Source organism: Triturus cristatus, chromosome 3_2 (assembly GCF_964204655.1).
Source record: "Triturus cristatus chromosome 3_2, aTriCri1.1, whole genome shotgun sequence".
Taxonomy (NCBI): domain Eukaryota; kingdom Metazoa; phylum Chordata; class Amphibia; order Caudata; family Salamandridae; genus Triturus; species Triturus cristatus.
Window position 1 is genome coordinate 304009664 of NC_140584.1, and position 12966 is coordinate 304022629.

General features: G+C 42.2%; 1 protein-coding gene across 5 annotated transcripts in view; it reads left to right on the forward strand.

The window, feature by feature from the left end:
- KDF1 (keratinocyte differentiation factor 1) overlaps window positions 1-10835 on the forward strand; it is a 119320-nt gene extending 108485 nt beyond the window's left edge. For all 5 annotated transcript variants that reach the window (XM_085647706.1, XM_085647707.1, XM_085647709.1 and 2 more), the window contains 2 exons: window positions 1677-1751; window positions 8653-10835. In XM_085647706.1, the coding sequence (XP_085503832.1) occupies window positions 1677-1751; window positions 8653-8735 (158 nt within the window). In that variant the 3' untranslated portion in view covers window positions 8736-10835. The remainder of the gene's footprint in view (window positions 1-1676; window positions 1752-8652) is intronic.
- The last annotated feature ends 2131 nt before the right edge of the window (window positions 10836-12966 follow it).

Here is a 12966-nt window from a genome sequence, read left to right on the forward strand (position 1 = left end):
TATAAATTCTGAAAATAAAAACAATTTATGCACTTTTTTTTTCCAAGTCAGGCCCTTTTTAGGTCTGGGTTTTGACAGCACAGCTATCGGCCAAACCTACTGCTAACAATATGCATAGTGGGCTTTGGGTCTGCCCGTTTCAAACATTGACTTTATCCCACAAGCTCCTTTCAGCTATAGCCCTGAAAATTTGCCAGTGACCTCTTGTCTTGGCCCACTGTAGTATTTTTCTCTCACCCATGCTATTTTATGTATTCTTCTGCCTCCAGTATATGGATTGAAGTGCATGAGGAACCCCTTTACAATACAGGCCTCTGTCTACTCCTGCTGGCTCCTTCCCTTGTGTCTCGCTCTAAAGTTCATAAATTAGTGCATTAGACCCATACCTCTTTTCTTTACTTGTGCTTGTTATATAATTTACCTACCCAGGAATTATGTGAGTTTCATGGTAATACCACAGGAATTGTGTGAGTTTCATGGCAATGCCACATTCTTAAAATTGGTAGAATTTGTGGCATATTGTGTTCTCCTTCCTCAACAAAATGTTGTGAGAAGACTGCCCTGTCACCCAGTCGTCTGTTTTGGAATGGCTTTAAGTGACTCTGAAGCATTCTCTTTGCAGCGATCGAATTGGGTAAAATGGCTCTTACCAGTTTTGCTTGAAAGCAAGGATTCTGAATAGGTCGCATATAAAGCCACTTAAAGTAATGGCGGAGAGGGAGATCGCGGCATGCTCCACATCAAGTTATTCCACTGCTGGGTTAGTCAAGTGGATTCTGGAATCCAACATTTAAACATTTCTGTGAGTCAGTCCCCTATTTCAGCTTAGTATTTTTTCAAGTGTGTGTTATGCCTATTTTTTTTTAGTTAGCCTCTAACGTTATCAGCATTTTCGGTCTTAGGATGCTTTCAGATTCTGGACACCTCTCACAGCCCTGCGATAATCATTGACCAGATTGTGGCCATGCCTCTAAATGGTGTATTCTTTGGGATAGTCTTCAGGTGTGTTTTTTTGCTCCAGTATAATAACTGTTGTGATCCTCATTGCATATTAGGAGGGTAACATTCCGCACCCCAAAAATGAGAGCTGTCTCTTTTACACTTTTATATGCGCACTTAGGTACTCATCCTGTGGGTGCTATGACGTTATATGTTTTATGCTACTTTTTTGGACTGTCAGTAAGGTTTCAATTAGTAGTACAGCTGAAATAATGTTGACTGTTAAATGTTCGATGATCATGAACCCATCTTAGGGTTATCATTTTTCCTGGGACCATCTTGTTCTCGTCTCAGGATTTCATTCATCTGTCTCTCCCGGCTTTTGTGAGGTCTTTCAGATATGTGTGTTGAACATTTCAATAAAACTGACTGCTGGTACTGCAGTGTCCTCAGGGACCGTCGTTCACAGTTGTCCTCTGAGCAGTAATGCTGGTTTGTGTTAGCATTTAGAAAATAGCTTTGTGTGTTCCTCTTTTACTTCAGAAAAGTAAAATTAGCTATGTTACTTTGCAGTTGCTTATTTTTGCTTAGTACGTTACTTTGCTATCATAGTGGATAGCTTTAAGGAAAGTTTAACCAGCCAAGTGTTTGCGGTTGAGTGATGGCTCTTTACCAGTGATCCAATCAGTGTCACGTCCTGCTTCATCCTGATTGTCTCCCCATTCCTTCCTTTGTAGATTTGAATGTACAGATATCCGAAGAAACCTCATCTGACGTAGAAGCGCGAAATATGAGGCCCTATAGTGCTCCAGGTAAGACCCTGTCGTCCATTGTGGATTGAGGGTATGAGTAGCAAACATCTGTCTCAGGCCTGGAACTGGCATGGTTGGTATCTTTTCTCCATCTTTCCGGCAGTGTCTGTGACCATACATTTATCCTAAATAACTAACAAAACTCCTTCACTAGAGCATGACTGAAATAATTTAACAAGCATTACCAATGCCTATATGCATGGTTTATGAATAAGTGTCCTTGGTGTCATTGATGTGTTTAGGCACTCAAGTCATCATACATGCATTCTGTCACACATCGTTGTACTCGTGCATCCAGTCATCCATCCACTAACTCATTTTTGCATTCACCCTCTAACACAACCACTGCAGAAACACACACATACTCAACAACAGATGCAAGATAAATTTGATAGAAAAAAGAAAACATACTGGCATCTAAATAAGATAGGCTTATACTTACAATAACAAACCTAAAGAAGACAGTTGGTGTCCTTCTTGAAGTGGTATTGTACATAGTATATTGTTTTAAAGTTCCAGCATGCTCGCCATGTTGAGAAACTATGCATTCAAATGGAAAACAATCTTATACTATGGTCAACAGCCTTCTATGGAATTCCTTGTCGCCTGGTTTGGAGGATGTGGTCACATGAATGCGGTGCACTGCAGATTAAACAAGCAGCAAGCAAGCATGGGGAGCTGTAGTATCCTCTTAAGAAAAAGTGATCTAAAAAGAGAAGCAAATAAATGAAAGGGGGACTATAAAAGGAGAAACCTCGAAACTAAAAGACTGGCCAACAAGCCCTGACAGTGAACAGCGCTAATTTCCAGGTGCATGTGCATGTGTGAGCAGAAATGCTGCCATTCTAAGGCAAGAGAGTCAGTGACTGAAGTGACTGAGCCAATACCCCATGCAGTATGCGTTTGTAGGCAGACTGTAAATGACACCGACAAACCAGTGACAGATGAAAGCTGACCCAAAGGTCCTCTATGAATCTATTTAGATATACATTTATATCTACGCATGTATTATTGTTTAGTGATTCTGGCAGACAGCTAAGGCTTGGCAAGCCTTCCGAATAAATTCTTGCAAGACTTATTACTGTGCAAAACATCTGCCCCTAGGTTTTGTCATGAGGGTAACCAACACCAAAATTATTTCCTGCAAAGGTAACCTGGGAGATTTCATTTAACAAACTATTTGACTGCTGGCTCTAATACAGTGCAAAAACGTTCCATCTATTGGCATTAGCATATGTTATATAGCAAAGGAATCGGGGCTACTGTCTGTGTCATAACTTCTTTTCACTGACTGAACATCTGCCCCTCCTCATGATCTACCAGCACCATGAATGGGTATCGCTCATGCTACCTGGGCTCCGAATCTAATGTTGGTTCTCCCTCTTCCTGATTCCCTGCAACTCGGCGGCCATCCCTGACTGTGCCCCAAAGTAGGAATCTCTCCGAAATTAATGCCTGAACCACTCCTGTAGCCTATCAAAGTTCGCCCTCTTGGCCTCACCGATCCCCTTCTCTCACCAATATAGCAGGCTCATGCCTGAGTACAACAGGGGGCAACTCCATCGTATACCCTCCTAACCTCTCCAGGACCACTGCTAAAACCTTCAAACATACCCTCCTAAGAAGACACCATGAGACTCTGATCTCCGACCTGTATTTTAACGCCGACAAGGGCACAATTATCAATGACCTTATTTTCTACTCAAGAAAAACAGCACAATGGCGTGCAGCCATATCTAACCTACTTAACATACATGAATCCAGAAACATTCCGTACGGCGCCAAACTCACGTTTGTGTCCTCCTATAATCTAAGAGCTGACCTTACTATTACCCTGTACAAAAACGGCACAGTTCTGATCCAAGCGCCAAACACAGATCCCAACAAATTCGCTGACTTTTTCACCTTTCTTAGACATGTTCCTCCTATACCTCAATGCTCCCCCCAGCACCTGCTGTCGCCATCTGACTCTTCTCATAGCTCCAGTCAATGCAGCTCTGATGGCAAGGCTAAGGGCTTCCCGTTAATGTCCACCAAAGCTACAGCCACTCCCACTAACACCCCCTCTCCTAAGGTTCAGACTGACCCGACTCTACCCATGGTGTTACCTCAGAGCATCCAACATAGCTCAGAGCATCCATAACTCTGTTCTTGAACTGAAAAGCACCCTTAACCTCACGGAACAATCTATCTTGAATATCAAGCTCTCCCAGAACTCAGTTCTCACCCCGCCCCCCTCACAAAGCCCTTCCTTCAACTCTTTCCGCTAGCCTTTAGACACCTTCGCAAGAATCCCAACTACTTCTTGGTGGATGAAATTCAAGCCCTCTTCTTATCCTAGAAGTCCTCTCCTGACGACCCCACTCCTCCAGACAAGAAACATGAATAATTAATTCACACGGTTGCAATCAACTCTAATAGACCATCAACTCTCTGTAACAGAGGAGTAAACCGCAGCAACTTAGTGCAAGTACCCTTATCCTCTCTAACTCGCAAGACATGCACGAACCTTCTCTCCCCGTCCTCTTAATTAACTGCTGATCTGCAGCAAAGCATGCCTCCGACATCGCCACTCTCATCCTGAGCCAAAAATCTGACATAATAATCCTTACCGAATCATGGCTCAATGAATCCGCTTCACCTTACCTAGATTTATTGGTCCCTTCAAACCATAGGTTCGTAAGGCTTAACAGGCAATTAAAAAAAGGGGAGGCATTGCTTGCATTTACCGCTCAGTCCTTGTCACTGAACTTCACGCTGACCCCACCGACTCCTTCGAATATCTTGCACTCTCCATATGTAACTACGCTAACCAGTTGTGCAACTGCACATCTTCTCCCACCCCCAGTCAAGAACGACCCCTTCATTGAAATCATTACAGCTAAGGTTTTCCTCCACTCAATGACATTTTCCTCGGAGACTTGAATCTGCACTGGAATGACCTCAATGACCCTCAGGTTAACGCCCTCAAAGACTTCCTTGCTGACCAATCACTTACTTGAGCCTGCACATTACCAACTCACATGAAAGGCGCCGCGTTTGATTGGTTCGTTGCTAAGGCAACGGCGGTCAGGCTAAAATTTATAGATCCATGCGACTGGGTCAAACACCAATCCAACAAACTGGCTAAAACTTCCAAAGACACCTCAAAATCCCTAATAACATGTGAGGAGTTATCCTCCTTTACAGCCAAAATTACCTCTCTAGGAAAAGAACTTAATTCTGCCACGACATCCGACCTCTTCCTGCTGGGTCCCATCTCTCCTCTCTTCCCCACCAGACAACACCCACGAGCACTGGTCCAACTTCAAGGTATATGATGACCATTCCATCTGGAAAATTCTATCCCCCTTAAATCCGAATAACCACTTTATTGACCCACTCTCCTCCAGCTGCGTGGCTGCGACATCCCAATTTATCATTCCCATTTAGACTACAATAATCAACACTTCCCTACTGCAAGGGTCCATACCTGACTCTCTAAAAGCCAGTCAAGTCGTCCCCATCTTTAAAAAAACAAAACAAAAAAAAAAACACCTTGAATCCTGCTACTCGAGGCAATGTCAGATCAATATCCAATATCCCACTTCTAGCGAAAGCTCTGGAGAAATATGTGCAACTTTAAATGAGCCAGCATATCACCAACTTTTTAATCTGCTAGACAAATTCCAATCCAGGTTCAGGCCTGGGCACAGCACGGAAACTACTATTCTCTATATTGTGGATGATGCTCTTCAAGCCCTTGAGCAATGCAAAACATGTCTCCTGATTCTACTGGATTTATCCTCTGCATTCCACATAGTCTACCACAAGAAACTACTTGAACGCCTCGAATTCAGGATGGGAGTAAGGGGAACCGTTCTCAAATGGTCTAGAATCTAGATCCTTCCTCTGGAACCGCACCCAAAGCTTCTTGGTCAACAGTAATCTATCTGATCCTTCTCCAGTAATGATTGGAGTCCCCCAAGTATCAACTCTTTCCGCAACCCTCTTCAATCTCTACCTTGAACCGTTAGCTGAATTACTACGTGCCGCCAACATCTCCTTCCACATGTATGCTGATGATACCCAGATCTACATCAAAATTTCATCTCTAGAGGTGATCTACTCTTTGAATGAGCCTGCAACCAGCTCAAACTAAATACACAAAAAACTGAGTCCCGTCTAATCTCTTAAAAACAAAGCCAAAACCTTCCTAATGGGCACGTTTCTCCCATAAATCATGCATTGCACACAGTGCTTAGTGGCTTTGCTTATTTTTATTTCTGCTAGAGTTTTGACTGACTGGCTGCTATCCATATTGTACTGACCTTGTACTGCCACAAATGTAATTGCTGGATTTCTCTGAAGTATGATCTGAACATTGTATACACCCTGTTATTCCCCATATGTTTCACTTCCTTCTACCCCGACCTATGTTTTTTTATCCTTTGACTATTTCATTGTATAAAATGTGATATCCCTGTTAAGCACTCTGATACCCTAATGGGTCACGTTCGCGGTCTATAAAACAATAAATAAACCGATCAGGCCTATGGCATGTGAAATACCATTCCTCAGCGCACCAATTAGACCTATACTTGTTACTGTTGTCTTGTCATTATAACCAACTCCTCCTGTTACATACCAAAGCCTATTGTACGAGTGCAAGCTTTGCCACCAGGCAGCTATCAGACATCCAGCCCTATGCTTACAATGCATATACAATTACAGTTGGTTGAGCAAAATACTCTTATCATACAAGGGCTTTTAACAAGAATTCTCACTGTGCAAATTTTCTGTACCCAGGGTTTGTTGGAGGAGGTGGTCAATATTAAAATCCTTGCCTACTTTAAATATGAGAAATAATTAAGTCTTAAGAATAGTTGAGCATAAGAGGTTTTAGCTAACACTGGTTTACTCCCTAAATGGCACGCAGGCCATGGGCTTTCTCAATACTGTAATAGTTATGTGAGCAAAAGCAATATATTAATCACAGACAACCAAATAACAAAACTATCCAACATACACAAATTAGGGAAAATAATAATATAAGCAATGAAGGGAGAGGTGGGGTAGACAAAAACAAACCAGAATAAACAAACAGGTTAGCGGATCGTCTAGAAATATTTTTTTCCCCAAATATTTGTAAAACAACCAGGTAAAAAATACTCTGTGCTGTATATTAAAAATCTGTGGTCAAGCAAATCAGAAAATGAATAAATTACATAAAAAGTCAGAAGGTGGTGGACGGGACTGTTGTCTATAACCGAAGTAAAATTGTATTGGGGAGTGCATACGGTGAGATGGTATGGGAATTGGGGGTATGATATATTATATTAAACAAACAGTGTGGAACATACTGATACCAGATAAGGTGTCCTGCCAACCAGAAGGGAGAAGAGATTTTTGTTAAAAGAAGGAAGAAATGGATATGTTTTTCCAATACATTACCCAAAAACACAGATGAGTATCCCTTTACCATGCGGCTATTGTGTATCTCTCAGAACACCACGTCATGATGATGATCAAGCATGCCAATTATTAGAGTGGGTGAGGGTTTTGTATATAAACAAAAAAAATCCTTTTTCTTTTTTCTATAGCTAGTGCTGGTCTGTGAGATACACATTAGCCTTGCTTGGGTATAGAGATACCCATCTGTGTTTTTGGTATTATATATTATCCTGGTATATAATCTCAATGGAGAGTGGGAGGAGGTTCAAGCATTAACTTTAGAATACTTAATACTCAAGTCATGTAGTCCAAAATGAGGTTCTAGTTATTTCTTAAGGTAGACCAATTCAGTCTTGAGGGGAGAAATACCCAAACTGCAAGAAAAACATGCCAGGAAGGTTTCCTGCTGTTTTCTGGGATCTGTTGAACCAGAAGTAAACCGGAGATTAGAGGAGAGCGAAATAGTAAACTGAAGACACCATTGATAGTCGACCTGTTTTCCTCGCTCATGAAGCTTACCGTATGGTTTCGTTGTGCTACAGGCAAAGTGGTTTGTAAGGCGATCTTCATTTGTCAATCATTAGTCCATTGAAAAATTTCCACAGAATGTATCAAAGAAATAATATTTACTTGATTACTAGGGATAATCAACAAGTATTATCATGGTGGGTTTAGGGGTACTATCCACTCATTAGGGTTAGTCAACAGGACCATAGATTGAGGCAATATATGTCAACGCAACCCACAGGACACTACCCCTCATCCTTTCAAAACATATTACATTTATTATTGGCTTGTCACCAAAAGCAACTCAGACCTACAGTGTGTGGCACAATCTTTCACATAAGGCTAGCGTTGGGTACACCGTAATAAGATTACAAATATGTAATTTATTTTAGTTGTCAAAACAATAGAATATCACTCCTTAGGGAGCCCAATGAGAATTATTGTAATGCACATCCCTCCCCACTTCGTGTTTGGGTTACCAACACTAAAACCCCTGCTTACTATGGTAATTTGTGAGGTTCCATGTAACAAAATTCTTCTCTACAGACTTTTGCAGTGTTATAATAATCCACCCTTAAATGGATTGATGTTAACATATGCTTTTCACAATGAAAGTAAGGTCTACTGCCTTTATCATATCATTTCACAATAGGAAGATAAAGCCTATAGTTATGATTGTTTGCCAGCCACCATACCTAACTCAGTACTGCTGTATTGAGTATAAGCTTTGCCACAAACCAAAAAGTGCAAAACAAGCTCACTCTTCAGTGAAGGCTTACATCAGCCCAATCAAACCAGCGCTCAGAAAAACATTGGGGTGGAGCCCAAGCCCCTCTCTCAGTAGCACTCTGAAAGCTCTTTCTGTTGAAAATGTAAGGTTAGTGATGTGTGTTCTTAAGTCAGACCTAAAAAGGTAGGAAGTGTTCATACAAAGCTCACGGTTTTTCTCTCTCCTGTGCAGGATCTCCAACAGGCAAAACTGACTCCTTTCAAGATACAGAGACTGATTCCTCGGGGACTCCATTGCTTAAGGTTTACTGTTAATGAACGCGCCCTGAACATGTGCCTTTGAAATTGTGCCTTCCACAACTGGAAAACAACCACCGATAATGATAGCTGAAACATGACTCTGCAAGAAAGGCTATACTGATTCTGCCTTTTAATTGAACTAGGAGCAATAGGACTTGAGCGCTGTGGGGGCTGATGTGTGCTGTTCTCCTCCCATGCAGCCTGCTGCTAGCTCTTACCACAGAATACCGTGGAGCCGTCCAAGGGTCGGTGTCCGATCCATGCTTGGTAGGGCCATGCCAGTGAACTGGAGTGGTGATGGTGACGAGGGAGGAACACTACCAAGACCTGTAATGTGAAGTGAGGAGAATTGGGTCATCTTCATGATTTAACTCTGCCTTTTTTTTTTTTTTTTATATATATATATATATATATAACTTTTCTCCCAGCTCTGCTGACCAGCAGGGCACACAGCTTTGGGATGGAACCTATGCATATGTAAATATGTAGCTTTGTCAATGCAAGTTCCTGTTTCCAAATGTAATTTCCTCTTTTTAAATTAACTTTTTACTGAACAGCATTTTTTTTGTAAAAAAAAAAAAAGGTGAAGGGTGATGGGCATTTGACAGCAGTAAACAGCTGCTAACATTTTGTTTGCTTCTGTGGGAATTTCTTATCTACCAGGTAATATGTCTGTTCTAAGTATGCACTTTACAGAGTATTTTTTCAAGACTACTATATTCTTTAAGTCCAGTTTTGTCACTCTCAAGCCATGTCTTTGTTTCAGGACAAGATTGGGGGGCGAATTTAGAGGCTTTTTGCAAGTGGCTACCCTATCCTTGTTCTCTTCGTGCACCTTAAAACAAATGCTACAGGTTGAACCAAAGTGCAAATCCCGTCCTTGCTCCATCTAGGAGTAGAATGTGAAAGTTTATGGAGGTTGTTCAGCATTGTTAACCTCGTTCTAGGTGTGATCTCCAACCTGCACTGATTAGAAGGAAAAGAACTCTAGTGACTTTGGTGGAAGGGCGCGTTGAAGGGGGCCAGGGGGCCTTTAAAGATATGGCTGGTAATTAGCTAGAAGGACCTGTTCTCGCATACAGTTGTCCTTAGACCAAGCTACAAGTGCAGCCCCAAAACATACACAAACTGTAGAGGTATCGCGCATCATGACAGGTTACGTGTGAATCTGACAGCTTATGTTGATTTCCTACTTAAGGACTGGTTGCCTGATCTAGAAGAGTCCGGAAAAGGGGAATGTGGTACTTATTTCCTACTGTATTGTTGATGGTGCATGTTGACCAATAAGTGTGGTGACTACTGGTTATGGTTAATGAGTTTAAGTGCCAGACCGGCAACTGTGGCTGCCAGTTTTGAATGCATCATATTAGAAACTAAAACCAATTTCAGGTGATCGCATTCTGCCCATATTTTTGCCTAACATTGCCCCTTCCTTGTTGCGGGTTCTTCACCGTCGCTCAGACCTGCGTTGCTGTCAGTCCAGCACTTCATTCAGTCTCTTTTTTTGTTTGTTTGTGTGTAACAACATGCTGCTGTTCTGAAGCGAAATACCCTGCGTACTGTGGAGCGACGTTGTTAATGTGTTCGCTTCAGAAGGCTCATTTACCCAGTCTGTAGTCTCCCTGCACATTGAGTAGTCACCACTTGTAGCTTTCAAAAGACACTACTCTAAACATTTCAGAGATGGTTGTTTAGTACTTTCCAGCTGGATGTTGGTTGTTGACAGAACATGGTCTTTGGCAGGGCTCTATCTTAAAACCCTCTCTGGCAGCTAAGGTGCATAAACAACCGTCCAGATGGCCTTGCTTGGCCTTCAATACTTTCTGGAAACAGTCGTAAAAAGGACACAGAAGGCACAGAATCCCTGACACACTGCCTTTGTTTACCCTATCTTCTGCTGGTATCGCCCTTTTGAGAGTGACCAAAGCTCCTGCTTCAACTTCCCACCCCTGTGACCAGGAGTTCCTTAGCTGAACCCATCAACCGCCCATGGAAAAAGGCCCCACGCCTTGCTTTAAAGGTGATGCCTCTAGTGCACAGAATTGGAAATCTGCTTGTGCATGCAGTTAAAACGTGAAACTTATTTGGAGAATAAAATAAAGAAAGTCATGGCAATATCTGAATTAAAATGAGTTTCTTTTTTTTCACTTTAGTTAAGGAAATCCATATTTGGTGTTCCTCAATTGGTCACGCTTGTCAGAAATGTATGTGGCAATATGGAGGAGATAATTATTTTAATGCAGTGCTCCGAGCCAAAATGCCTTTTTTTTAATAGGTGCAAGAGTTTTTAAACAATAGTTCAGTATATGAACAGCCTTCCTGTGCTGCATTAACATCTTGTGTTTTGCACCTCAGAGCTACAATTTAGCTGTCTTGTCTTGCATATGGAGATGGGCCAAAGGTGGGTATTGGTAATGTAGATGAGGGATCCCAGAGTTACTAAGTTATGTCTTTCCTTGTTCTTCTGTACAAACACTTTCATGGATGCAAAATAGTGGAGGGTGCTGTAGTTGCTAAACTACAGTGCTTCCTAGACAAACAGTACTTTTTTTGTCCGATAGTCTGGCTTTTAACATTGGATCAGCAGTTTTGCTCAATGAATGAGTATTCTGCTGGCAACACTGTTAACTTTACTATGAATTGACTCCGTGTGGCGTTTGAGGCCATTGAATGCGGTGTTCTTGGGGCACAACTTCAGTCTGAAAAGATTACTGCAGACTTAGTGACAAGATCCCTCAGCGAGAAGAGCATGAGCGGTTGCAAAAATCTCTAAGCTGCAGGTTCAGATACTGGCCGGGTTGACTCCCATTTGTCTCCCTTAAAATGTGTGCCGTTGAGCTGGTCAATAATTTAAACACCAGGGGCTTCAGTTTGTGTTGTGTGTTCTGCAGGTGGTTACTTTTATTGTTTGACTTCTTGGAAGCTGTTCAAACCCTCCTTTCTGAACACACAGGGATCTGCTAAGCTGCACCTTTTATGTATCACCTGATAAGTGCTGTCACTTTGAGCAGATCCAATTACCTCGTCCTCCATGTAGTCCTGACATGTCCTAGATTTTCAGCAGAATATCTACATGAGGGAAATGTACATACAATTACTTCATATGGGAACAGTTCACATAAACATTTGGTATGCTTTAAATTGTGGCTTAGTTCCAGCCTTGACAGATGGCTAAACCATCATCTCTGGAAAATTGCTCTCTGCCATAGTCTTTTAGACTTCCTTGTCCAAAGTGTCATTCAGTTTGATTTACAGGCAACGGAGTGAAGCACATGTACTTCTGAGATGCTCAAAAGGGATAGTGCAGTTGAACTGGGCATCAGTTGCAAGCTCCCAGTCCATGCAGGCTGTGCTCTCCGACCTCGTAACAGCAAAGTACTGAACTCGGGCCCTGGGCTTTACAGGGCAGATCCTATACTTCAGGCCTGTCCACTGCCTTGTCTCATTCAACAGCAGCACAGTATTTTCATCAATCCTGAGCATATAATCATTACTCATAGTCCTTACTCATCAATTGCTTTTGGTCTTTGCCTTCCTTTACACAACTGTGCAGAGCTCCTTAAAATGGAAGAGACAAACTGGATACATGCTGCAGGGGTCTTTTTTTAATCCAGTCCTAGGATCAGCTATCTCAAATCCAACCTTCTAGTTGATTTCATTTAGATGTTTGTAGAGTGCTGCATGTCTCCCTGCATTGGCTGAAAAGCAACTCTTCTTTGGCCGCAGGCTCACTTGCTAGAACAGGCTTTGTCCAGGCACTGTGCAACATTTCTACCACGCTCGCTGTGGAGGTATACAGAATCAGACAAATGCACGCAGGGAGAAAGTGAGGCTGACTATTACTAAAACTTGTGGCACACTCTACAACCTCGGAGGCTATTTCCACACACAGCGTTCGTTACCCAGCCGTAGGGAAGCCTCTCTCTCCCTTACCCTAGCACACAGACAAACATCACTCTTATCAGAACACTCACTCCTAATGCTGCATGGATTTACCAGGGAGCGCCAGTAGGCAGTCTGCCCACTGGGGTTTCATTAAAAAGTCCAGTACCCCATTTCTTTGATCAGCTGCCACCATTAATAGTGTTATCCCCTGTTCATGAAGGCAGTAGCCTTCCATATTTGCAAGGAGTACCATATACCCCTACAGCCCAACTAAGTCTAGCACTCTTTAAGCTTGCAACCTAAAAAATTAATCTAGGGGAATTCTCTGTAGAGTAATGACACAGGTTTACCAGCAAAGAAA